We start from the raw sequence: 25,280 nt of genomic DNA, 5'->3' as shown, positions 1-25,280 counted from the left end.
TCCTCCAGAAAAAAACAAACAAACAAACAACAAACAACTTGAAATTTCCTTTTCCTCAAGAAAAAATAAAAGTTAAAAATCTAAAAGTTAAAAATCCTTTTCCCTCAGGAAAAATACCTTGAGATTTCCTTTTCCTCAAGAAAAAATAAAAGTTAAAAATCTAAAAGTTAAAAATCCCTTTCCCTCAGGAAAAATACCTTGAAATTTCCTTTTGCCTCAGGAAAAAAAAATAAAAATACTATTCCTTCAGAAAAAAAATACCTTGAAATCTCCTTTTCCTCAAGAAAAAAATAAGTGTTAAAAATCTAGAAGTTAAAAATCCTTTTTTTCCCCAGAAAAAAAATACCTTGAAGTTTCCTTTTCCTCGAGAACAAATAAAAGTTAAAAACCTTTTTTCCTCAGAAAAACATACCTGGAAATTTCCTTTTCCTCAAGGAAAATTAAAAGTTAAAACTCTAAAAGTTAAAAATCCTTTTTACTCAGAAAAAATACCTTGAAACTTCCTTTTCCCTCAGGAAACAGAATAAAAATACTATTCCTCCAGAAAAAAAATACCATGAGATTTTCTTTTCCTCAAGAAAGAATAAAAGTTAGAAAACTAAAAGTTAAAAATCCTTTTACCTCAGAAAAACACACCTTGAAGTTTCCTTTTCCCTCATAAAAAAGAAAAGCCACCAAATCTCCTTTTTTCCTCAGAAAAACGCCAGGAACGTTTAATTTTTCCTCAGGGTGAGGGGATGGGGGGTTCCCCTGACGTCAAAAATGCTAGAAATTTCCTTTTTTCTCAGATAAAAAACCCCCAAAACCCCAAATTTGGGGGCTTTTTGGGGACACCCCCCCCCCTTGCCCCCCCCCCCCTTATTTTCCTCAGGGTCGCCCCTGGCCCTTGGAGCCCCCCCCCCGCGCTCTCCTGAGGTGCCGTGACGTCACGGGCAGCAGCGTGACGTCACCCCTCACCCCCAGCCCCACAAACTAACTCCGGGCAAGTTTCCTCTCGGCCCTCCCAACGCTTTCTCTCGCTCGGCCGAAACCCGGAAGCGCCTCGCTATTGGGCAGCGCCTCGACGCGGGAGCGCCCTCTGATTGGTCGGCGGGGAGGAGGGCGGGGCCCGGCCTCCGGGAGCGCGCGGGGAGCGCGGAGCGAGTGAGTTTGGGGAGGGGAGGGGGGACCCTTCCCTAGCAACGGAGGTGTTGCCATGGCAACGGGGGGCACCTAGCAACGGGGGAGCGGGGCCGGGGGGGGGCCTCGCCCGGGGAAGGGGCTTGGGGGGGGGGAGCAGAGCTGGGGTTGCCGTGGCAACGGGGGGGGGTCCCTGGTTTGAGGGGGGGCTTTGGGGGTTGGGGAGGGGTCCATTGGGGATGGGGGGGGGCTTTGGGGATGGGGGGGGGCTTGGGAATTGGGGGGGTCTTTGGGATTTGGGGGGGGCTTTGGGGATTTGGGGGGCTTTGGGGATTTGGGGGGGGGGAATGGGGGGACTTTGGGGGTTGGGGGTCCCTTGGGGATGGGGGGGGATTGGGGATGGGGGGGGGTCCTTGAGAATTGGGGGGGGCTTGGGGATTTGGGGGGGGCTTTGAGGATTTGGGGGGGGATCGGGGGGACCTTGGGGATGGGGGGGAATTGGGGTTGGAGGGGAATTAGGGATTGGGGGGGGGATCCTTGGGGATAGGGGGACCCTTGGGGGTTGAGGGGGGGCCTTTGGGGATGGGGGGGGGGCCTAGGGGATTGGGGGTGGCCTTGGAGACTGAGGGGGCCCTTGGGGATTGGCGGGAAGCTTGGGGATCGGGGGGGCCTTGGGGATGGGGGGGGGTCCTAAGGGTGGGCCTCAGCAATAGGGGACCCTTTATCAATAGGGTCTGTGGCAACAGGGTCCTTGGTAAGGGGAGGAGGGGGCTTCACAGCGGGGGGCTCCTTTGCAGCGGGTCCCTTAGCTATTTGGGGGGGTCCTCGGGGGGGCTCCGGGGGTCCCTCGGCTGTGGGATGAGGAGGGGGCTGCCCTGAGGCACCGGGGGCACCCCCCAGAGCCGGGGCGGCCATGACGGGGCCCTGCGGAAGGACGAGGGCAGGGAGCCCTTCGCTGTTTGTCTTGGCCGTTGGTGCCAAGAGAAAAATGTGGGGAAAAGGGGGAAAAAAACGTGGACAGTTTGAAGCCCGGAGGGGTCTCATCTTCTAGCCCCGGGCTTCTGGGATCGCACCTCACGCCGCGATCCTGGCACGTCGGGGTTTTGATGTCCAGGGCTTGGGGAGCAGAGGCTTTGCCCCCGTTCCTGCGCCCCATCTTTCGCGAGACCGTGCGGAGGCCGAGCTCCCTGGCTCTGATATTCGGGCATTCGTGAGAGAATCGGGGGTCCTGCATCGCTCTGCCCCGTTCCAGATTTAAAATCTCAAGCGACGAGCGCCGCTTCTGAATGTTCACCTCCCTCGCGGCCTTCCTCGCCTTTCGTTTTCGTCCCGTTGTGGGGGAGCGCGGCCCGTGGGGAGCTCAGCGCCGGCCCCGCAGGGCTGACGTGGGCGAAAAGGAGAAAACCCCACACACGAAACCCGCTGACCCTTGGCTCCCGCTATCGATTGCCCTCGCGGCTGCCAGAAATGTTCCGCGGGGGCTTATCCCCTGCCGCACAGCGCGGTAATAAAGCCAAAGTGAAGGCAGCGGGCGGCTCTTCGGTGGGAACCCGCATTATCAAGAGGAAGCCCGTCCTCTGCGGTGCTTTCGGTTTCCCTTCGTGCCTTTTCCATCATCGGGAGCGGCGCTGCTCGTAGTCCTGCTCCTGCCTGCCCTCGTAAAGAAGAGAGGAGCCCTTGAAGGTTTCAACGAATGCCTGCTGCCTCCCTCGGGGATGCGCGCGAGGCCTCCGCGGGGTCCCTCGGCATCCTGCTGTTTCCGCAGCCGCCTGCGTTTGCCTCTTCAGCCCCCAAACGCCCGTCGGGTTCTGGTTTTAGCCCGTCGGGTTCTGGTTTTAGCCCGTTGGGTTCTGGTTTTAGCCCGTCGGGTTCTGGTTTTAGCCCGTCGGCCTCTGCCAAAACTTCTCAGGCGCCGCGGGATGGAGCCAGGGGGTCGCACGTGCGGGGACCTCGGGCAATTCCGACTTCAGAAGCTCTGCTCCGCTTGGAGGAAGCCCTGGCTCAAACGCCGGGGCCGCCCTGCAAAACTTCGGAGAGGAAACTTGCGCGTCTGTTAAAGGGGTGCTCTGCGTCTTCTCCCGTGCTAACCGTTTTCTTTTTCCTTGTTGCACGCTGGCGAAGCAGTGAGGCGATCCAAAAAACTGCACTTAATGGCTGGCGACTGCAGAGCTCTCGCGCGGAGCGCCGAAGGTTTGTCCTCCCTGACGCAGCCCTTGAGCCAAAAGCACAGCAGCCGGGACCTCAGCAGGGGCCTCCAGCCCAGCCAGCAGGGAAGGAGGCATCGGCAAGGTACGTTGTTTGCAAGCCCTCTGAAGCCCGAGGGATTTGGGGGAGGAAGACTTCAATAAGGTGGCAGCAAACAAGGCTTTTGGGCCCTCCGTCATCGGCCTCTTGCTGTTGGAGGGTGATGCCGCGCACGGTGAGTTCAAACGGGACTCAGAAATCACTGGGACAGCTTTTTTTTTAAGCAGCACTTTGCAAATGAGGCCTCTTTAATTCATTTCTTCACCGGCATTCCGAAACGAAATGCGTTAAAATCAGCAGTAGCTGCTTGTGATTTCTTTTTTTTTTTCCCCAAATTTCCTCTTAGCTAAGCATCGGGCCGTGTTGCAGACCAGGAGGAGGACGGAGGGAATGCTCCTGGTGCTGATAAGTTTAGTCAGCGGGCGACGTGGGCTGCCTGGCTGGCGGAGAAAGAAGGGAGAAGCTACTGAGAGCATTCCCTTCCCGAGTTTTGCTTCCCTTTTTGGTCTCCAGCGCTTTCTGGCCTTGCCGCCGGGAAGCATCTGGCCAGAAATGGCTGTTTATCTCTTAAAAGCCTCGGTATCTTATCCTGGGATGGAAGCAGCCCGATATGGGCTTGATGCTGTATTTTCTAAATTTTCTACATTACTGCTCCCCAGGCTTTACGCATTCCTAGCTGCAAGGTCTCTTGAGAATATTTGCAGTGCTCCTCGCCAGCCTTCCGTCCTGACCCCATCCTCCTCGCCAACCTTCCACTTTTAAGCATTTTTTAATCCATTTTTTTTTAATCCGTTCCTCCCAGCACCAGGTTATGTGGACTGTGAGAAAAATGAATCTTGTTCCGTTGACTCCCGTAGGCCGCCAGAGGAGCTGGAGAGTTCACCTGTGATAAATTCATCTATCTGTGAGCTGAGAAATAACGAATGCCTCCGGTTTCCTCCGTAGTTCAGTTAGGAGCAACGTGCTTTGCGCTGTTTCTGATGCTTCCCTGATGCTTTTCCTCCTCTTTCTGTAGCCCAGGGGCGGCAGAAAAGCATCACGGATTACTTCAAGATCTCCCAGACACAGCATGTACGTGGGGAAAAGAACGTAAGAGTGAAGGAAGAGCTGCTGGACCCTGTTTTCATCGAAGCTGATGAGTCTTTCGGCAGCGTCTCCACTTTGCTGGAGGCCGGTGGTGGTTCATCCTCCTTTCTGGAGGACGAGGACTTTGTACCCGCTCCCAGGAAAAGCTCCAGAAAACGGCCTCGGTCCTCTGCAGCTGCAGGCAGACCCAAGAGAGAGCACGATTTGTGGGGTGAGCCCGAGCAGAAGCCAGTGGTTCGTCCCAAACGCGCCCAAATCAAGCACGAACTCGATGATGACGAAGTGGAACCGATCCCGGATGCACACTACGGGCTCCTGGGGACTCGCAGCTGGGAGGTGCCTCAGGGAAGCATCGAAGATCTCCCTGCTGAAGTCCTGAGGAACGTCCTCGCTTTCCTGCCGGTGACTGACCTGTTTCAGAGCGTGAGCCTGGTGTGTCGCTGCTGGAGGGATGTAGTCAGCGATCCGCTGGTAAGCCCTGCTGGTGGATTTGGGCCTGTCCTTCTCTGCTGCTCTGTTTTTTCTCAGTGTTGCGGCTTCACAGGTTGCTGCAAATGCATCCCTGCTGTGTCTGTCTCTCTTTGTCACCTTAATTCCCTAATGCCCGCATCCTTTCCATCCTTTCTTATTCAGTTTTCTGAATTTTTTTGGCCCTCAGGACTGCAGTGAATACCTCCTCAGATGACAGTCTCAATACTGGGGTAGCTTTCCTTGATGCATTCTTCCCTTACGTGGAAAGAACATCCTGTAAAACTCCCCCAAATCCCCTTTCACCCTTTTCCATGCAGGTTTTTTTTTGTTTGCTTGTTTTCCTGACAGGGATCATGCAGGAAATTCTGGTTATCAGGCTGGACTGTGTCCTTTCGCAGCCGGTGCACATCCCTGTCCCCAGCCTGTGTGTGTGTCTGCGTGTGTGGGGTCAGCTGTAGTTAAATGGTTTTACAGCAATGGCCTTTAACTCTGTTTTCACAGAGCTTGGTTCATCTGCAGTCAATGCCATCGTGGTACAGACAGTCACAAACTCTCTGGCCGTCGTTTTGGGGGCAGCGAGGATCTCTGTGCCTCAGAGGCAGTTGGCAGCACTCGCCTGGCTCACCGCTCACTCTGTAAACCCCCAACTTGTACAAAAAGGTTGTCTCAGCCTCATTCAGAGTGGAGGGGGACTAACCACGTGCACTGAATGCTCCCTGTGCTCAAGTCCTCTCCCAGGGCTGCTCTTTGTTTTGGAACAGCCTAAAAGGCATCGCCCTGGCAGTTTTTACTGAAGAAGTCCCAGCAGCAGGGTGTAGGGCTTCACGGGCACACGGATTTTGAGCACTGAAACCCTTCTCAGAGCAGATCCGCGCAACGGTGCGGGAAATATCCTCATTCCTATAAGAACTGGACATTTGAAACCAAGCTGATGTCACCCTGTTCCCATAATTCTGGAAAAACCAGCCTTTTTTAGACATGTTGACAGTCTAAAGGAGGAGCAAGCTCTTCTCTCTTTCCTTCCCCATCTCATGCTAGGTGCCTGTTTCCATCGAGCTACGGGGACTTTTTGAAATCGGGGTCCTCTTTGGACGTCACGTTGAGTAGCTTATCGCCAGAAGAAGCCTGTTTTCCAGTGCTCTGGGGTGAAAGGTGGTGATTTATGTTTCACATTCCAGTTCATTCCCTGGAAGAAGCTGTACCACCGGTACCTGATGAAGGAGGACGTGGCCCTGTGCGCAGTGGAACAGATCTTGCAGGATTTTGCCATAACAAAGCAGCATGAAGGGGCTGTCTTGGGGCTGATCAGGTAAGTCCACTTCAGCGCTTGGCTTTGTAGCTGTAGATCCTCAGGCCTCTTTGCTTTGGGTCTCGTCCCGTTTTATCCTGTGAATTGCCGGAAGAGAAGTGGGTTTGTCTTCTAAACAGGTAGATCTACAGAAATATGAGGAAGGAGGAATTATTTTAACAACAGAAATCACCAGGGGTGGTATAGAATTAGGCAAAAAAGCACCACCTTCTTCCTCTTCTTCGCTGAGAGCTCAGGTAACGAGCTTGGATGCCAGCACCCGCCAGGCGAATCCCCAAATAAAAAAAAAAATAGTGTTGTTTTGCTTTGGAGAGGGCGTTTTCCTGTAAGCTCACTTGATAATGCTTATTTACACACGCTGCTGCTCCCGTTCTGTGCAGGTACGTCTCTGCCATCCCCACCAACAGGAAGGTAGATCCCGGCGTGGTTCTCCCACTCCTGAGGAGTCATCACCTCTTCTCCAAGGCTGAGGTCTGCATCGCCAACACGCTGCCCCACTTACAGAGCAGGACGGGGGTAGGTTTTATTCCTCTCCTTCATCCCCAACAGCTGCTGGTGCTTTGAGGTTGTGTCTCCCCTCTCACATCTGGAAGTTTTCCCTCTGGAGTTGTACTCTGTGCTGTTCAGGGTGACTGAAGAGAATTTAACTATTCATCATAGCATAAGTGGTGGTGGTTTTTTTTGAGTTTGAAGCAGGGTTTACCTGTTTCTAAAGGCTCAAAGCTTTTTGCTCAGTCTTCCTTGTTGTTCCCTGCACCAGCCTGAGAACGTGTGGGCCGTAATCACAGCTATGGTGCTTTTCTCCGACGGCGTCCACGATATCCAGAAGCTGATAGCATGTCTGCAGAGACCCTCCTCTGCCCTGTCCGTCGTGGACGTGACCGAGACCCTTTACTGCATAGCCACGCTGCTGTACGCGATGAGGGAGAAGAGCATTGCCATCACTAACAGGTGAGGAGTGGAGAGATGCTTCCTGCCCGACTGCCCCTTTCAAGGCATGGCAATATGTGATATTCACAGTGAATATATGCTCCTGAGCATATATTCTCTTCCTGTTGGTTCGGGCTCTCCAGTTCCTTCGTGCATGCAGTTTCTTGGGAACATTGTGTACAACCATAGCCTTCTGCAGGAACGTTTGGGAGCGTTGCCTTTAGATTTGCTTTGATTCCTGGACCGTTTCAGAGTCCACTTGTTTTTCAGAAGAAAAACAAGTTTCAAGTCCATTTATTTATTCAAGAAAAATAACTTTTTTTCAGAAACAAAAGCAGGTTTCAAAGCAACTGTAGAAATTTCTGCTTAGAATTAGATATGTATCGGTTAAAACAATGCATTTATTACTTTCTTGAGACTAGTTACTCACTTCTGTCTTCTTAAATGATGCTACAAGTCCCCTGGGCTCTCAGTGCCTGTGCTTAGCAGTCTATTCTGCGCCTTCTGGTCACAGAGGTGTCTGGTAATGCAGGTCGGAGCCCACAGGTTGCTTCAGAATTGCGGTGAGGGTGAGGTAAGGATTAAGGACACGCATAAATTCGTGTAAGACTGGAAAGGAGCTGCACTGGAAAACAAATCTATAGCCAGAAAGACGACAGTTCTGTAAGTTGCCCTCTGCAAGTTCTAGTCCAGCCTGAGTTCATCCTCTGTTTAACCATGGGCTGTGTGCTCGTGCGACCAACCAGGGAAATCAGGATGCTTGTTTGGCCTGTCAGTGACTGCTAATTGCTGGCTAAATTCATTAACTTGAGTAAAACGTCTGTGGAAGATGTGGCAGACAGAGGGCGTCACTCACCAGTAGTCAAAGTCACCCACATCCCGTCTCCACCTCCTTGAACAACCTACACCAGGAGAAATATGAATGACCGCCTCTCTTCTGCCATTATCTCTTCAAACCACACCGGGTTTGTGATTATAAGGCGGAAAAATGTCCTTGAGGAACTGCCTGGGACCTGTTTGCAGCTCCTAGAGCAACCAGTGAGTCTGAGCGTGCAGGTCACCTCATGTGAGACCCAAAGTCTTTCTGGGAATCCGTCCTGGAGTCTGGGCCAGGGTGGCAGCTGGTAGGTCCCAGGAGCAAAGCCGCACTAAAAGAGTTAAACCACGGTAGTGGCAAGCCTGACGTAGGACAGTGAACTTGGAGGGAAATTAATTTAAAACCACCGAGTCACTGGGCTGCTCTCTTTGCAGTACCAAAGCCCCATGAAGCATTGTCAGGGGTGGCACACTTGTATAAAATAATTATCTGACAGTTACTGAAACTGATTCACTTTAGAGGTCTAAATTAGCCCCAGGTTCTCTCTCAGGCTGCCCCGGCCTCTTGCTGATGGTGGTTTGGCAGAACACAAGGGTTCTGTGGACTCTGCTCCCACTTCTGTGGACTCTGCTCCCAGTTCACGTTTCCGTGACAGAGCCTGGGACACAAACTTTGCAAACCCCGATCAGGAGCAAGGGAGAGGCCACAAACAGAGCTGTCCCCGCAGTGCCTTTGCAGGCACTTTTCAAGGTATCACTAACTACATTTTAAAATAGTAATATTGTCTTTACAACCCACTAAAGCGCTCGCTGGAGCCTTCCTCCTGCAATTTGTTCCAGCGTTGTCTCAGATCTTCGTGCCTGATGCCCTGGGGTATCCTCAGTGCTGCACAGTGCAGGCAGCAGAAAACTTTCTGATGAGCTTCAACAGAAAAGCTGTTGGCTTATTCCCTTCAGAAGAGAGTTTGGGTCCTACCACTTTGCTGGAAAAGGTGGCTTGCTTGGGCTTTGTGCGTTCCTCTGTTGGAAGCATTCAAAATGTTGGTGTCTTTCACGTGGCTGCAGAAGTTTAATTTGTTCCTGATGATTTCCCAATGATAGATTCCCTTTTTTTCCTTTCTGCCAGGATCCATTACAACGTTTTCTACTGCTTGTATCTGATGGAAAATGCTTCAGTAACTATGCCACAGATGATACAAGAGGAAACACAGTCTTCACAGTGCAGACAGGACTTCTGGTCCAGGTAATGATATTATAGGTGGTCCCAGAAGGTCACCGGTGGAATGGTGAACCTCAGTTGTGGAGCAAAATCTCAAGGCAAGGCCTAGTAGACATGACTCCAAGATTCCTAAGGATTGGTACAAAACTTTATTCTACTCCTTGCCATCTTCTGCCTGAATTCTTAGAAGAAAAGCAGAGGCAGACCTTAAATCTGGAAAAATTATATTGCTGGATTTAGGAGTCTTTATTAACCAATGGGGCTAGGTGTTGGTGGAACACTGTGATGGCTGCTGAAATTTTGCACAGCCTGAATCACCCCGAAATGCCCTCCCAGTTCGTGGCTCTCCCTAAGGTAAGAGGGCTTGGGAAGAGGAGAGAATCCATGCTTTAATTTTAACAGCCAGTTCCTCGAGAAGTGCAAGCTGCAGTCGTGCAAGATGGGGGCTGGCTTGCTGGTGATGTTACTGTAGTGCAAGTAATGTGTTGGTTGTTTTTTTTTTTATAAGAATGTTATTTTCTGTGAATGGGAGGAAAGAAGACACCAGCTGCAGGATATTGATTCAGCTCCTGTTTTCTGGATCCTGTTGCATAACTGTTATTTATTAACTGTTACGTATACAGCTGCTATAATTTATCACTGGTTGGCTGCCTAGGAAGGAAGGGAAGGTAGGAGTGAAACAGTTCCAGGGCCTGCAGAGAACCAGGCTTGATGCCCCTTCCGTTGCAGTTATCCTGGGCTGAGTCACTGAGCCTCCTTGTCCTCATCCCCAGTAACGCCTTCATCCCTCACAGAGGCCCAGCAAAGATAAATCCTATAAAATCACCGATGATTTAAGGCGCAACAGTGATAGAGGCCATAATGAAAAAGAAACCCAACAGATGTTGGCTTTCGTTGCGTCTTGGCTTCCCAGCCCTTTCACTCTTTCCTGTGTCTTTTTTTCTGAGCAGAAATTTGCTTGTTCCATAAAAAAATAAGTCCTGAGGGCTGTGAAATGTCAAGGATCCTTAAAGAAGGCTTTCAGCACTTACACGTCCTATGGGGGAGGCCCCTGTGAGAAGAGCTGGTTTGTGCTGATTACAGGTTTCAGAGCTTTATGAATAAAACAATTGCACTCCAGCTGGAAGTGGTGAATGCGTTTCTAAACATGAATCAAAGCTCTCAACTCCCGTGTGAGGCAGGGATAATTGATGTCCTACACTGAAGAATACGAGAGCAATTTAACATACATGCTCCTAAAAGCAACAAAACACCCCAAACCTAAGTTGCTGTTTGTTTTCAATGAGCCTAAGCCGACGAGGTGCCCAGTTCATTTTGAAAACATGGCTTAGGGCCCTTGAGGACATCTTTTCCTATGTAACCTTCCACAAGGTTTACTTTTTAGTTTTGCGCTCTCCAGGCTTTTCTTACTCAGCGGAAGGGGCTGCTCTTCTCATTTGCACAATGACTTCAGTGCCACGTTCCTGCTTGTGGGGTGGGAGAAATCACTCGTGGGTTTCCTTCTGCCGTTAGTACATTTGGTTTTGTGGCAGGATTTTTCTTCTTAATTCTTTGTGGTTTTTTTTCTTTTCATTTTTTAGTCGCTTGTCCGAAGTGAAACTGACTCACGAGCAGCAAAGGATTTTGAATCACAAAATTGAGCGTGGTCAAGTGGTGAAAATTATGGCATTTGCAGGTAAGAGCCAGAAATTATGCTGTAAGAATAAGTGCGCAGCCTCTAATTCTGCTCCGTCCCTCCCTGCTTCTTCTGCCTGAGGAACCGTGTGGATTTCAGGGGATCAACCTTACCTTTAATCACTGCAAAAATCAGAGAAAGCTTTTGCAGAGGAACAGGAACGGTGGCTACCACTGTGCAAGCTGCTTAAATGTCGTGGTGGGGCACAGTGCTGGAAACGAGCGTGTGGGCACTGCTGATGACTGCCCAGAGCAGGTCGTCAGGAAGCCAGGAGAGGAGAAGCGACTCTCCACGCGTTGCTGCATCGTGTGCTGGGTCTGTTTCACGGTGTTATTGTCTGCAGGCCGCTAGACGGAGCTGCTCTTACTTGATCAGACTTAGCACCTCCGTAGGAGCAACGCAAGCCAAGAAACCGTCTGCACTTGCGCTCTGTTTTGAAAAGGGGAATCACTAAAAATCAACGAAGCTTATTTAAAGAGAAAGGGAGAAGTAAATCATCTCCCTTCACCTGCAGAGTTTCCTTTAAAGACACCCCGCTGGGGGCTCAGGGCTGATTCCTGTTCTCTGCCAAGTTACGCACAGAGCTAAGCAGCACAGTACAGAAGCCACCGTTGGCGGTTTCTGATGTCTGGAAAAAGCCACGAACTCTTGACAATTCCTCTGTAACTGCAACAAGGCAGAGCAGAAAAAAGAGCTTGAGGAGCTGCTGGCAAAAAGTACAAAGCCTTGTAACCCTTCTCCAGATGTGAAGACCCTTGCGAAAGGGTCTGTTAGCTAAATGCAATGCAAAGGATGCCTTAGAGTGAGTGATGCCGCGGCAGAAAAGCTGAAAGTGTTTCTGCATCTATGCTCTGCGTACAAGGTCTTGGAAGCACCGGATCCTTCCCTAGGGGGTCCACCAAAGATTTGATGTCAAATTCAAACGAGAAATGTGCTGGATGAAACACGCTTCGGTACTGTTCATTTCGTGGTCTGGGCTGTATCGCCCAAAGGAAAGGAACCCATGAATCATTTAAAAGAGCAATTCTAACATTTCATTTACCAAGCTTTCTCTCAAGGGGACCGGTATTTTCACGCGTGCTCAGAATTCAAGAATATTGGGTAGCAAAATGCTTTTTTAAAAAAGCTTTTTGGCTGCTGAATGGGATTTTTCAAAACCGCTCTGCTCCGCGGCTTCTGCTGATTTCATTTGAGGCGGTGAAGAAATTCCCATTAGCTGCAAATAGCCCTGCGGTGCCACTAGGACAGCAGCGGAGGGGGAAGGTAAAGCTGCTAAAAGGTGGCCAGGTTCGTTCGTTCGTTCCTGTCGATGATTTTTGGTTACTCTCCTCTGTTCTCCAGGTACAGGAAAGACCTCGACTTTGGCCAAGTACGCGGAGAAGTTTGCCGACCTCAACTTCCTTTACGTGTCGTTTAGCAAAGCCGTTGTGGAGAGGGGAAAATCTGTCTTCCCCAGAAACGTTACGTGCAGGACTTTCCATTCGTTAGCATTTGGAAGCGTTGGCAAATAGTGAGTGGGGATTTTCGATTCATTTGCTGAAGACCAGGGGAGAAGGGAATACATGGCAGGAAAGGAAGGTCTGGTTGTGAAGTAATTATCCACAACTCAAGGAAGCAAAAATAATGGCAGGAAACACTTGATTTCTTTTACCTGCCTCACTCCAGACTCTTAATTGCCATGTGATTCAGCGGCAAACCCACTCTAAACTCTGCTTTTCTTCAGCAGAGAAGGCGGTTTTGTAACCCGAGTTGTTCTAAGGGTTCAGTTTCCAGCACCACCAGCACTTCTGTTGGGGCATCTGTGCTGCAGGCAGAAGGGAAAATGGGCCGTGGCACAAAAGAGGAGAGGAATCCTCCTGCCTGGCTCTGAAAACAATCCATAATTGCTGGGGTGAACAATGGGAATACCTCTCTGGCTTGACGTTTTGTCTATGAAAATCGGTAAAATGAACGAGGTTTTGCTTCCACCAGGAGTACAGTGAGGATAAGTAGGTGCAGATTTTTAAGATGTTCCATTACTAGGTTAAAGTGGGGTATATAAAACAGCTTCTCTACGTATTAGTGTGCAGTATGACCTATCTTTTCCGGTAGGCTTTTTGTCTATGTTTCAACATCTCTTGTTTTTCGTCGTCTGTGGCACAGCTATAATGAAAAAGGCAAGCTGAACGTGTCGAAGCTGACGGCTTATACCATGAGCTTCCTCATCCGGAACCGTGCTGGACAGTCTCGGGTCATAAGAGGAAAAACAGTCTTGCAGACCCTCGAAAACTTCTTTTCCTCTTCAGATGAAGAGATCTGTGAAGAGCACACTCCTATTTGGTTCATAAACACCCACGGAGAGAAAACACTTGTCAGCCCAGAAGAAAAGAAAGTAAGTACCCATGGTGAAAGAAGAGTCGGGCTGCAAGGTGTAGAATATTTCTATAGTCATCCCTTAGCTCTCATAGTTCATGGGTATTCGTGCTTCAGCTGTAAGAAATGACTGTCAAAACCTATTCTGTTGACAAATCCGAAGGAACCGGGCCTGATCCGCTCGCACAGCTGGTTTTTAGACAGGAGATTTACAACTGTTGCTGCTCAGTGCAGATGTTTCTTCCCTGTAACAAAAAAGAGAAAGGATTTTATGTATTTGTATCAGTACCTGAGGGGCACTGTGACATTGCATGTGAAGATGGTAAACATTTTTATTGTAATTTCGATACGCAAAGCCAAAGCCAAGCATTCTAATCTGGAGCACAAACGTCCCAACAAGCCTTAAAGGACTGGCATTGCGGACAACGTGGGCTGGAGTCATGGAGAAAATAAGCCTTTCTGCTCTGCCTTGATAACAGCTGATCAGATCCAGCCCAGCTGGCACAAATCCTGTCTGCAGTCGTTGCTGCTGGCAGGGAATGAATTGTAAGCCTCAGAATATTAAATACCTTTAAACACCTCGCAAGCCATGCAGAGAAACCCAAATAAATACAAGGTCTGTGTAAGTGTACAGAAGGTAGGGGGTTTTGTTTCATGCTGTCCTAATAGCTGGACCAAAGAAATGTTCTTTTCAGGAGGCTGCTGCTGGAAAAGACTGCTCTGGGGAGAAGTTAACTGGTAGTGAAACAAAAGAGAAAAAGGAGGAGAAAGGCTTCAGAGAATTAGACGTGGACAGGCTGTATTTTAAGCCAGAAGGAAAAGTTCAATTAGGAAGTTGTCTGGAAGCAGGGAAGGAATTTGGGAGGGATATTGCATTTAAATGCTGCAAGCTGATAGCTTGCCTGTACCAGCTACTCTGCCATCTCAAGGGCTGCTCTGCCTGGACTATTTTTCTGCTTAAAGCAAATTACCCTGACCTTTCTGTTTACTTTTTCTAGATCAATGTGGAAGAAGCAAAAGAGATATGGCGCAACATGAAGGACCTGAACGGAGATGTAGAGAAGAAATACAAGATAACTTGTGATGGTAAGAGAGTACAGATGTCAAACAGCCTTCAGGTGAAGAGCAGTAATACAAAACTGAAGGGATACATGCCTCTTACTGCTGGCTGCGTACCAGGAATAAGCTTCAAAAAGTACAAAACCCCTGTTCGGCTGCCACTAGCTCACCAGGGAGCCCAAAAGCAGGAGGTTTACACTTTTCCTACTTGGCCTCAGAGTTGGTGGAACTATTTGGATGTGTGTGACTGGCAGCAAAGTCATGGAAATTCTGTGTCAGACAGAGGGCAGATGAGTGCTAACAGAGGGAGTGCTTCTTGCTGACACCAGCACATCCTTTCCTCTTCTTGGCATCTGTGAGATAGTGCCAGAGGTGCCTCGTACTGGGGAAAACCTTCTTCCTTGTCATCTCCTCTGTGCAGTTAAGCCATCAGCATAATTGCCTTCCACCAGTGCAGTCAGGCTGCTTTTTTTTTACTTTATTTCATCCTTCACACAGCCGAAGAGGGACAAGCGACATCTGGGAGCAACAGAATTTTGCAACCCTCCTAAATGTCACGCGACTTCCGAGCGAGGAGTAGGACCAGAAGTTGCTTCTCTTAAGAGATCACGACAAGCAGATGAGCTTCTCACTGACACGCTTTGTTCTTTCTCTCAGGATATTTGAAACTCTGGCAGCTCAGTAAGCCTCAGCTTTCAGGATATGATGCCGTTTTTGTCGATGAAGCACAGGACTGCACCCCAGGTGAGTGGTGGCAGGAGAGCTGCAACCTTCCCAAGCACTTTACAGGCAGCACGTTCGTGTGCTCAGGAAGGGTGGGTGTGAGAAGTAGCACAGTTTAAAAATGTCTTTCTTTCAGCTGTAACATTATAACTGACCCTTCACTTGGTCCCAGATCCTTGCAGACTGAGTAAAGCAGCTTGCAGTAGCAGCAGGGTACAGGAGAACATACGCGGCAGCAGAGGGGCAGTAGCTTTTAATAGCTTTGCGCATCCAGACATGCCATCCAGCCCATTTTGCTAGTGCTTTGCTTTAACAGCGTAGCCAAGGATGTGACTTATTGCGAAAGCAGAGAGACGTTCAGTGGTTCAGCTATCAGAAGAGCAGAGCTGCTCCATCCCAACCAGGCACAGCATGCAGGTCTTGCCTGTTCCTTGCACCACTCTGGGAGCTCCTGAGTGTTGGGGTTTAGCCCAGCAGACAGCTAAACACCACACAGCCGTTTGCTCAGTTCCTCCCTGCCCTCCCACGTGGTATTAAAATCAGAAGAAAAGTTCAGGAACTCCTAGGTTGAGACAAGGACAATTTAAGAAAGAAAAAAAAATAAGTTTAGGAAAAAAAAATAGAATAAAATAAGAATATAAAAAAAGAAATGCACAACTTAATTGCTCACCACTCACAAACCAGCGGCCACTTCGTCCCTGAGCAGCAGGAGCCCTTCTGGCCAGCCCCCTCAGTTTTATTGCTCAGCATGACATCGTATGGCATGGAACGTCCCTTTGGCCAGTTTGGGGTCAGCTGTCCTTGCTGTGTCCCCTCCCAGCTTCTTGTGCACCCTCAGCTTCCTTGCAGGGCGGTATGAGAAGCTGAAAGTCCTCGATTCAGTGTAAGCACCGCAGCAACTCAAACATGGGCGTGTTATCAGCGTTATTCTCATCCTAACCCCAAAACACAGCACCGTACCGGCTACTAGGAGGGAAATTAACTCTATCCCAGCCAAAACCACTGAGCCATGTAGCAGAAGACTGTCGGCTTTCTTTGCCAGAGATATGAGGAGTAGCTCTCTGTTGTAAAGCAGGTTGAATTGTTTCTGCCAGGGGATCTACGTGGACTGAATTGTGTGCCGAGGAACACAGGAAGGGGGACAGAAGATGGTTTGATCTTTTCAGCAGCTGTTAGGCTTCATCAAACCATCTCCCACGTGTGCTCTTTGGACACTGGGGCTCGGGGGATTTGGCTGCGCTTTCACAGCTGTGCGTGATGCAAGCCGTTGTTCTGGCAGCATGACAGCCTTGTGCACGCTGTCTGAAGGGGACCGCAGGGCTGAAATACTGGCAGGATGCTTGCAGAGCTTCTAATGAGCTGCACGATTCCCTGTGCTGCTCCCCAGCTCGCTTTCTCCTGCAGCTGTGCTGACCTCATCTTAAACGCCGTGAGTTGCGAGGAAAGAGGTCTTGCCTCGATACAGGCACACGATAATTCACAGTTCCCTCTTGCTTTATGAGCAGGCTCCCCTTTAATACTCTGATGTTTTCCTGCAGCCATCGTGGATATTGTGCTCTCACAGACGTGCGGGATAATCCTCGTAGGAGACCCTCACCAGCAGATCTATAGCTTCCGAGGTGCCGTCAATACCCTCTACACGGTGCCTCACACCCACATCTACTACCTGACCCAGGTAAGATGAGGATTTGCTGCTCTCTTTCTCTGGTCAGATGCCGAATGCAGTGGAAAATGTCTCATGCCCTTCTTCAGAAGGCATCTAGCTGCCAGACTTCTTGAGTTCACCATCGTGGAGTATTTGCTGCTCCTGGATTAGCGGCACGCTCTTCAAACTCTGCACCCACTGTGCTGGAGTGATCCCACCTTGTCGTTAGGAAAGGCGTGTGGCTTGAAAAATGGGTAGTGGGGTATTGTTTTTTTGGCCTGATTAACAATGCAGCTACACCATTTTCACAGCTAACATAAGGGAGGAACCTTTAGGACTCCTTGCAGAATGAATCAGATTAAAACAAGACAGCCTGGAACGGCTGTGGGGGGATTTGGGTGCATTTTCTAAGAGAAAATGTTGTCCAGAAGGTTGGTGGAAGTTGTGTTCTCTATATATGGTAATACTTTTGTAGGTTATAACAACTTCTTTTCCTGCTTTCTGTTTCCTTCCCTTTTCCACGTAGAGTTTCAGATTTGGTCCTGAAATAGCTTACGTTGGAGCAACCGTTCTGGATGTCTGCAAGAGCGTCAGGAATAAGACGTTAGTGGGCGGAAACCAAGAGGGTAAGTCGTGTCGGTGGCAGGTCTGTTCGGCGCCTGCGAGTCACAGAGCTACCAAAGCTTAGAATCATAGAGTCCCAGAATGGTTTGGGCTGGCAGGGACCTCAAAGCCCGCCCAATTCCACCCCCTGCCATGGCAGGGACGCTTCCCAGCAGCCCAGGCTGCCCCCAGCCCCATCCAGCCTGGCCTTGGGCATCCCCAGGGATGGGGCAGCCACAGCTCCTCTGGGCAGCCTGGGCCAGGGCCTCACCGCCCTCATAATAAAGAATTTATGTCTCCCTGGAGCCTTCTCTTCTCCAGGCCGAGCACCCCCATCTCCCTCAGTCTGTCTTCACAGGAGAGCTGCTCCAGCCCTTTGATCATCCTCGTGGCCTCCTCCGGACTCTAATAAGCCCATCTCAGGATTAATCCTGATTTATGAGAATCTTTGTTTTTTAAATATCTGCTTTCCAACTGCCCTGGCTAACTGGGAATTTCTTTGTGCAGGTGATGTGAGAGGCAGCGTGGAAGGGAAGATAACAATCCTATCACGAAGCAATTTTAATGTGTTCGAGGATGCCGTGAGGCTTACTGGGAGACAGGGGCGGATTAAAATACGCGTGATTGGGGTAAGGAGAAATTGCCATTGCATCTTTTATGTCCCCGGGCCTGCAGCAGTGACACCTTTGTAGGTCTTGAAAGAAGCGTGGTCACTGTTGTCCTTAGCACCCAGGTTTAAAATTAACACTCAAGGAGAAAGCCTGGTCATTTGGAGCAGCTGTTCCTCAAACCCATGCAAGCGTGACTCCCTTTTTAGGATCATCTTTCTGTGCGGTGTGGCCTCTTATTTCATCGGGTTCAAACGAGGCAGCAGCAGCTCCAGTCTGCTGGACAGGGTGAGAGAACGTGATACATGGCTGCAACACGTCACTGCGACTGTTTGCATTAGACGGAGTGCTGCTAATTGCTTTTGGCTGCTGGCAGCATCACTGTGATCCTGTATTAGGGAAATAAAAATCAGCTCTAAATGCAGGCTGAGCGTAAGCACCCTCCTCGTCTCTGCCAGCAAGGAAAGGCAAGCTGTGCCCCGAGAGAAGAAACAGTTTTCAAGCTCTCTCGTGAGACAAAGACAGCGGTTGAAGCTGGAGGTGACCCTGGGGCTTGTAGGTGCAGTGATCACTCCTAATTTCCAGTCCTGTGGTGGGCTGGTCCCAGTCTCAATATACCCAGGAAAGCCTGGGTAAGCTGGTTTGCCAGCCTTGCTGCTGAGGGGAATTGAGATTTCCAGCAACGCTGAACTTTAAACCCTCGAGGAAGCTAAGCTAAGGCTGCACCTAGCTACCCTTCACCTTTCTCTGACTTCTGTCACTTCCATTTCACTTTTTTTTCTGCATCAGTTTGAATGTTAATATTCTTCGAGCCGTGGAGTAATTCAGCATCTAGAAGGTAAGTGTATTTGATAATAAATCTGAAACTGAATAAAATGGAGTCATTCTCATAGGGTCTTTATTAGAAACAGGTAAAATTCTGATCTTTTAAACTCTGCGGGTTGAGATATCACCTCTGAAGGATTCACTGGAAAGCTCAGAGCATCAGAATCTTCGCAGTTCTGAAGTCTGCACTGAATTTTCATCTGAATCTTCACAGTTCTTCAGGTCTGCACTGAATTTTCATCTGCAAAAAGCACCCATCTATCTGAAGCAGGAGCCCGTGTGTGTGCATGTCTGCAGAAATTCACGTGCTTAAATCGCAGGGACGTTTTAACAATGCTCCCCATTTCAGAAGCATCAGAAGAATCCTCAGTCTTCAAACTCTGAAACGCGGATAGCTGTGATTTAATCGGAGATCCTGTTCTGCACCTAGAAATGTAAAAGCGCAGAGAGTGAACAGCTGTCCTAGTGCTGAACGTGTTTGAGGAAGAACCTGCTGTTCTGAATTTTAGGCTGATATTTTAAGTTCTTTTTTTTTCTCTTTCTACTGGGAAGTTGCATTTTGGAATTGAGGAAATGCTTGAACTGCCTGCCCTGCAGCAGAGCGCTCATCTGTCCTCGTGGTTTTAGCATTGCGGAGTGAGAAGCGTGAGCTAAGACCGAGGCCTTTGAGAGAACAAAACAAAAGAAACTGGGAAACAAGGAGGGGGAAATATTTACTTTCTGAAAGTAAATATTGCCAAAGCGGAGCATTTTGGTTTGGTTTACGTTACTAAAACATCTACAGGCAGTTTGTCAAGCTTGTCTGCCTCGTGGTGGTCCATCATTTCAGGAGAGAGGCTGCAGCTGGCTCCTGCAGAACAACATCGAGTCCGTAGGCCAGGAGCATTTACAGCACAACAGATATCTAAAGTTTGTTTTAACAAAGCAACGCGCAGCTATTAGAAGCTAAAATGAACACAACATTAAATTTTTTGTTAGTGGAAGAGGTAACATAATAGGAATAATTTTCCCTCTGCATCTTCAGCACGTTTCCTTTATTCCCTCCTTCTTCACGTCAATAACCACTGGGCCCTGTTGGCTTATCTAGAAACTCTAGGCAGCATCTTTTCTTGTGTATTTAAAAAAAATAATTGTTGTGTTTTTTTGGTTTTTTTTTCTTTTCATAGGGGCTTGCCTGTTTTGGCCTGAGCAGGATTTATGACATTTGGAAGCTCAGTCAACCCGCAGATAAGCGGAAGGAAGGTGAGTACCTCCTCACCCATCTTTCTGTGAGCCTCCCTCCAGCAGCACTGATGTTTTAGTGCAATGGAAGGCTTCTTGGTGTTTTATTTTATATTTCCTCAGGCCGATGTGGCCTGGCTGGTGTTAATACCAGAGAGGCAGAACCTGGGGGGTCTGCGTTATGCAGCCCTCTGCAGTTTCCCTCTGCCATGCCTTGAGTACAAGAGACCGATAAACTGCTATAAACCGATAGGTTGGGATTTTTTTTTTTGCCTTTTGTTTTCTGATTTAATTTCATTTTTCATTTGTCGAAAGGCTTTTCCTGTTTGGTTGGTTGATTGTTGGTTGTTTTTTTTATTATATCTATAACCTAGTTTGTCGAATGCTCTGTCATGTGGTTCCTTTTCTCTCGTGGGTATCGTTTAGGAAGTGAGTCACTCATTTAAAATCTCCCTCTGCCTTGGCAGCGATTTGTGTGCATTGTTATGTACAGAGCAGAGAACAACAAACGAGTTACTGAACTGCCGGAGGGGGGGTGTGTGATGGATCATATACGTGTCGTTACTGGTTCTGGAATATGAGACACTTGGAAAACTCCTCTCCATCTGGGTAAAAAGAAGGAATAATGCAGGTTGGAAGGGCCCTAGGGCTGTCCCTGGTCTGAGTCCCATCTCCAGGCTCTGAAGGTCCCACTAGAGCCTTTCCAGACTGCTCAGTTTTTCCCCTTGATTGTGAATTTTTTACTCCGAAATTTGATCAGAAATCAAAAATGCCTTTTATGACATGTGCCTGTAAAGTTAACGTGTCCTCTTCTGCATTCTCCTCAGCAAACCTTGTCATAAATGACCCCTTTATCAGAAGATGGGAAGAAACCGATGGCTTCATCGGTTTGAAGGAGTACGCGACGCGCATCGATGACAAGGAGCTGCAAGTGAAGATTGCAATAGTGGAGAAATACAAAGAGCGGATGCCTGAGCTGGTGCAGAAGATTGAGAGCAGCCACGTGTCACGAGAAGCTCTGGCAGGTAAAGCCGAGCCAAGTCTTAGAGAAACAAACCCGGGTCTTTTTTCGCTCCAGCTTCGGTGCTGAATCCGCCTCGTTCTGCGCAGAGGCTGCGTTTGGGTCAAGCCAGCCTTTTAGGGAGAAAGGGAGGAGAACAGCAGCTTTCGGGGTACATTTTGGGCTCCGGGTGGAGTTCAGGGCAATGAATCCGCCACCAAAGGATTGCTTAAGGCGGCTTCGCTAGGGGCAAACAAAGCTTTGGATGTGGCATTTTCTGCAGATGGAAAGCCCCAGGGCTTTATTCTCTTCTTGTGATTCCTGGTGTAGTCGCCCTGCAACTTGCTAACTAAAATTTGGGACTGGGGGGGACAAAGCAATCATGCTGAAAACTCATCAAATAAAGAGTGTTCCCGTTCAGGAGCTGGGGCTGCGGTTCCGGCTGCTGGTAACCAGACATTTTCCCTGGCAGGGAAGTTGTCTGTAGCAGCCTAGGTTCCTGTTAGCAGTGCTCCGCTTCCAGTTCGTATTTGGGGAGAGATGAAATGAATGCAGAACAAAATCAATTCCTTTGATTCGGTGCCTTGTGAAACGAAGACACCGCTTTTGCTGCAGCGACTGATGTTTTGCCCTTCTTGTTCCTGCTCTAATTCCTTGCAGATTACATAATAGGCACCGTCCACAAAGCCAAAGGCCTGGAGTTTGATACGGTGCTGGTTGCAGACGACTTTGTCGGCTTGTTAAACGCCGTTCGCGATGACAGAATACCGAACTCCCTTATCGGTAAGGGAACGCCTGCGAGGGGCACCCATCCTGACCTGGAAGTGGGAAAGCAAAGTGTGCTGCTGGTGCTGGTCCTGCAAGGCCGTGCTTCCCAGCAGCTCCTGTGACGCTGGCTGTCCTAGTGCTCGCTGCTCTTGTGGTTTCCTCCTGGCAACACAGAGGGACCGCGCTTGGGAAAGCCACTCCTGTCTTTAGGCACCACTAACGTAAAGCTTTGGGAGAGCAGCTCTCTTCCCAGCAAGCAGAGAGGAGCCTGCAGAGTGAATCTGGCTCAGCCGATGACACAGAAGCTCCCCAAGCGCTGAGTCTGTGGCTGGGGAGGTGGAGAAACGCGTGGCAGCGAGCTGCTCCTCTGGGCATGCAGAATCCTGCCCTTACCTCCAGGGGAGAAGGTGAAACGAGGCAAGAGATTTTAGCGGTGAGAGATTTTAGAACTGCACAGCAAACCCAGGAGGGTGCTCCTCTGAAAGCCCGTGCTCTCCCGGAGCATGGGATGTCCTTCCAGGAGCGCTAGCTGAAGCATTGGAGTGGCAGAGCTGTTCATTCATGTTTTCTAAAGCCACCGGTTATCTTTCCTCTGATCTAGGCATGTATCCTGAGGATGAATGGAACCTGCTCTACGTGGCGGTGACACGTGCAAAGAAATGTTTGTTAATGTCAAAGTCCCTGAAGATTATTTTGGCGTTGGCTGGGGTAAGCGAACTCTCTCCAAAGTAAGCAATACCTTGAAAAGGGAATTCAGGGCCCTGATACCCACGCTTCGTAGCACGCTGCACCAAAGCAAGCTATCAGTTTCCCAGAGCAGCACTGCCTGGGAGCTGCAGCGGTGCCTCGGAGGCGCATTGCAGAGGCAGAGCAGCAGGGAAGAGCAAGTTCCCACTGTCCCTGTAGGGTTTGGGGTCTGGAGGCAGTTCTACAAGCGACGACGTCTCGGGCAGGATGGGTTGCTGCCACTTTGAAAAAGCCCTGAGAGAGACAGCACCCCGATACCTATAAAATCTGCTCGTCTCTGATCATAAAATTTGCAGGGTCTGTGTGTGGTGGAGGAGCATCAAGTGAGATTCGTCCTCATCCTGAGATTCATGCTGATGACTGTGACTTCCTGGGTTGTGGCTGTAGCAGACAAATAAGCTGAGGACACTTTTTGTCCTCGGTTCCCACTGCTCCCCACTGTGCATTCGGTAGCAAGACACAAGGTTGCAGTGGTGCAGCATTTTTCCACAGTCCTTTTGGGTGTTGTCTTCCAAGGAAACTGCCTTCTTATCTCAGCACAAGCGTGTAGGTTCCCTTTTCTGTCTGCCGTTTTTGCCCGCTTCCTTCCTTTCCAGCTTTCACTTCCTTCCTTGACAGCTCCCATGAATTCTGCTTGGTTTTGCTGCCACTGGTTTTGGGGTTTTTTATTTTGTCACTGGGGTTTGGGGTGTTTTTGTGTTTGTTTGTTTTAATAAGCCATGTTGCAAGTCACGTCTCTCAGCTCCCTGGAAATGTTGTTTTTCCCCTTGTTCCGTAGGAGCATTTCCTTCGAGCGGAGCTGTTGAGCAAGGCTGTGAAGGATGGGGCCACAGTCACTTGTTCTGTGCCACAGTGTGCGCAGCCCCTGCAGTCCAGGCTGGTTGTGAAGAAGCTGCCTTTGACTTACGTACGTCTCCTCTGACCTCCTCTCTGCTTCTCGGTCTTGACCAAACCCACCGAGGGCCTCTGAGGTCGTGTGTTTAAACGAGGAGCCTTCACAAGCTGCTCCTTGTCACGGGGTGGCCGTGCTCGGTCACTGCTCCGAGCTATCACAAGGGGAGGGACAAATTCAGTGCTAAGCTTGCGTGGAAGTGAGCAGGGAACGTCCCGTGGCTGGATCCCGTGGTTCAGCCCCTTACTTCTGCTCACAGCCCAGTCTTGTAGTTGGGGACGACTTCCTGAGTGCATGATTCAGGGTGGTGGGGGGGTTCCTGCAGTCTCTTAAGTCTTTACCTCTTCTAATTGTGGTCTCAGGTGGAGCCACTTGGGGGTTTTGTCGTGTCACGGCCCATTTCTTACTCTGCAGGGGCCATCAAACACCCACGTAGAGATTAGCAGGGCACCCTTTGTCCTTGCCAGTGGCCGTACGTGAACTGGCGAGAGGGTGGCAACCTGATTTTTGCGCCCAGTTTTGGTTTCAGTTCCACTTCGTGGCTCTGGGGTTGGTCCTCACCCAGCAAGCTCTCCTCGTGCCAGGATCTGCAAGCACACGGTGAATCTGTGGAGCTCCACGGCTGGGACTAGAGTTGGCAGATGGCTCCAAGCCATCAGCAGCAGATGTGAGCAGTAAGGGCAGTGCGTGACCCTAAATGAGGCAAGCTGACTGAGATGGGTCCAGCCTCGGTATCAGCTCCTGGCTCGCAGGCAGGATTCACTCCCCAGCGTTGTAAGGAGCCATGCACGTTTACGGGGGGAGATCACAGAACCATAGAATCAGAGAACATTTGCGGGAGGAGATCATAGAACCACAGAATCTTAGAATCACAGAACATTCACGGAGGAGACGCCAGCTGGCAGCCTCCTGCTTCACCACAGAAAACCTGCACGGGGACATTTGGCTGCAGCTATTAAGCAAAATTGCCCCAGAACGGATTTCTTTGCAAGGGAGGTGGCACGAGATACTTTGGGCACATCACTGCTGTCTTCCCTGGATGAGGCTGGGAGCAGAGGCCGTGCTCCTCCAGCCGTAGCATCCTCTTAAATCTCTCTTTCCCTTGCAGAGCAATGGCAGCACGGATGCAGGTGGGTACCTTTGCCACTCGTGTGCGCAGAAGCGTTTTGGAACCTTGACATCTCTGGCCTTCTTCCCAGCACTTCAGGAATAACACATCCTGGTGTAACAAAGCCTTCCAGCTCCGAGAGCCCTTGCTTCACCCTGAAGCCGTTCGGGGTGCAGGACAAGGCCGGTTTTCACATCCATGCTCCTTATCAGGTGGATATTGGGAGCAGGATTTTGGACCAGCTCCAGGAGGAACCTTCCAGGTTCTCTGCAAGGAGGCGCAAGACTTTTTCTCGAGCCCTGCCTTGTCCTCCAGGAGCTGGTCAGCATGGCCTGCATCATTGCACAGAAGAATATTCACAATGTAAACTCTGTTGGACAGGACTGCTTTTTTTTTTTTTGAGCATTACCATCCATTCCTCTGTCACCAGGAAAATACTTCCAGTGACAAAGCTGCTGGGATTTTCCTAACTCTTCCATCATATCATGCCTCGGGAAAATCCTTCTGACCAAACAGAGGAGGAATGTGATGCCAAAAAGTACCCAGCGAAACCATTTATTCCTAGAAAATGAACCTTTTCCTGGAGCCTGCTTTAATGGCAAAGTTTCACTCTCAGCTCTGGATCACTGGGGAAGAAGGAAATCAGTCATAACTGCTCCCAGCTGAATTAAAGGAATTCTCCTTACTTGCAGCCAAGAGGTTTCCCCAGACTTCGTGTCTCTTCTCCCTGCAGCAAAGCCTAAGGGGAGGAGAGGCAGCATCTGAAGAACTGCTTTGGTTTGGTTCCAGTCTAACACAGATGATCAGAGGGAAGCTGGAGAGCGTTTTTAATGCTGAGATAAAATTTGTAACAACAACAA

The 25,280-nt window shown here is 49.6% G+C and overlaps 2 protein-coding genes across 16 annotated transcripts in view; one reads left to right on the top strand and one right to left on the bottom strand.

Annotated features, from left to right (window-relative positions):
• Positions 1-2,327, bottom strand: part of ANKRD16 (ankyrin repeat domain 16) — a 15,217-nt gene extending 12,890 nt beyond the window's left edge. For 4 of the 15 annotated variants that reach the window (XR_010832061.1, XR_010832071.1, XM_066998332.1 and 1 more), the window contains exon 1: positions 2,193-2,327. Coding sequence is in view for 7 of the 15 variants with exons in the window: in XM_066998332.1 (XP_066854433.1) it covers positions 2,193-2,327 (135 nt within the window). In the remaining 8 variants the exon portion in view is untranslated. Of the gene's footprint in view, positions 1-346; positions 361-412; positions 556-621; positions 847-957; positions 1,089-2,192 lie in introns of those variants that run through there. The other 11 variants (XR_010832073.1, XR_010832075.1, XM_048062639.2 and 8 more) reach the window with 9 other exon arrangements.
• On the top strand, positions 1,028-25,280 carry FBH1 (F-box DNA helicase 1). The gene is made up of 21 exons (XM_066998114.1): positions 1,028-1,143; positions 3,244-3,408; positions 4,379-4,920; positions 6,099-6,229; positions 6,610-6,745; positions 6,990-7,180; positions 9,102-9,218; positions 10,775-10,869; positions 12,211-12,379; positions 13,012-13,240; positions 14,220-14,307; positions 14,938-15,024; positions 16,542-16,678; positions 17,175-17,274; positions 17,759-17,880; positions 19,851-19,926; positions 20,733-20,930; positions 21,566-21,688; positions 22,275-22,381; positions 23,199-23,327; positions 24,421-25,280. Coding segments are annotated over exons 1-21 (3,048 nt in total). The 5' UTR covers positions 1,028-1,142; the 3' UTR covers positions 24,526-25,280.

The sequence above is a fragment of the Anser cygnoides genome, chromosome 1 (assembly GCF_040182565.1).
Source record: "Anser cygnoides isolate HZ-2024a breed goose chromosome 1, Taihu_goose_T2T_genome, whole genome shotgun sequence".
Taxonomy (NCBI): Eukaryota; Metazoa; Chordata; class Aves; order Anseriformes; family Anatidae; genus Anser; species Anser cygnoides.
Note: the sequence above shows the minus strand (reverse complement) of the source record. Positions and strands in the feature narration are given on the sequence as shown.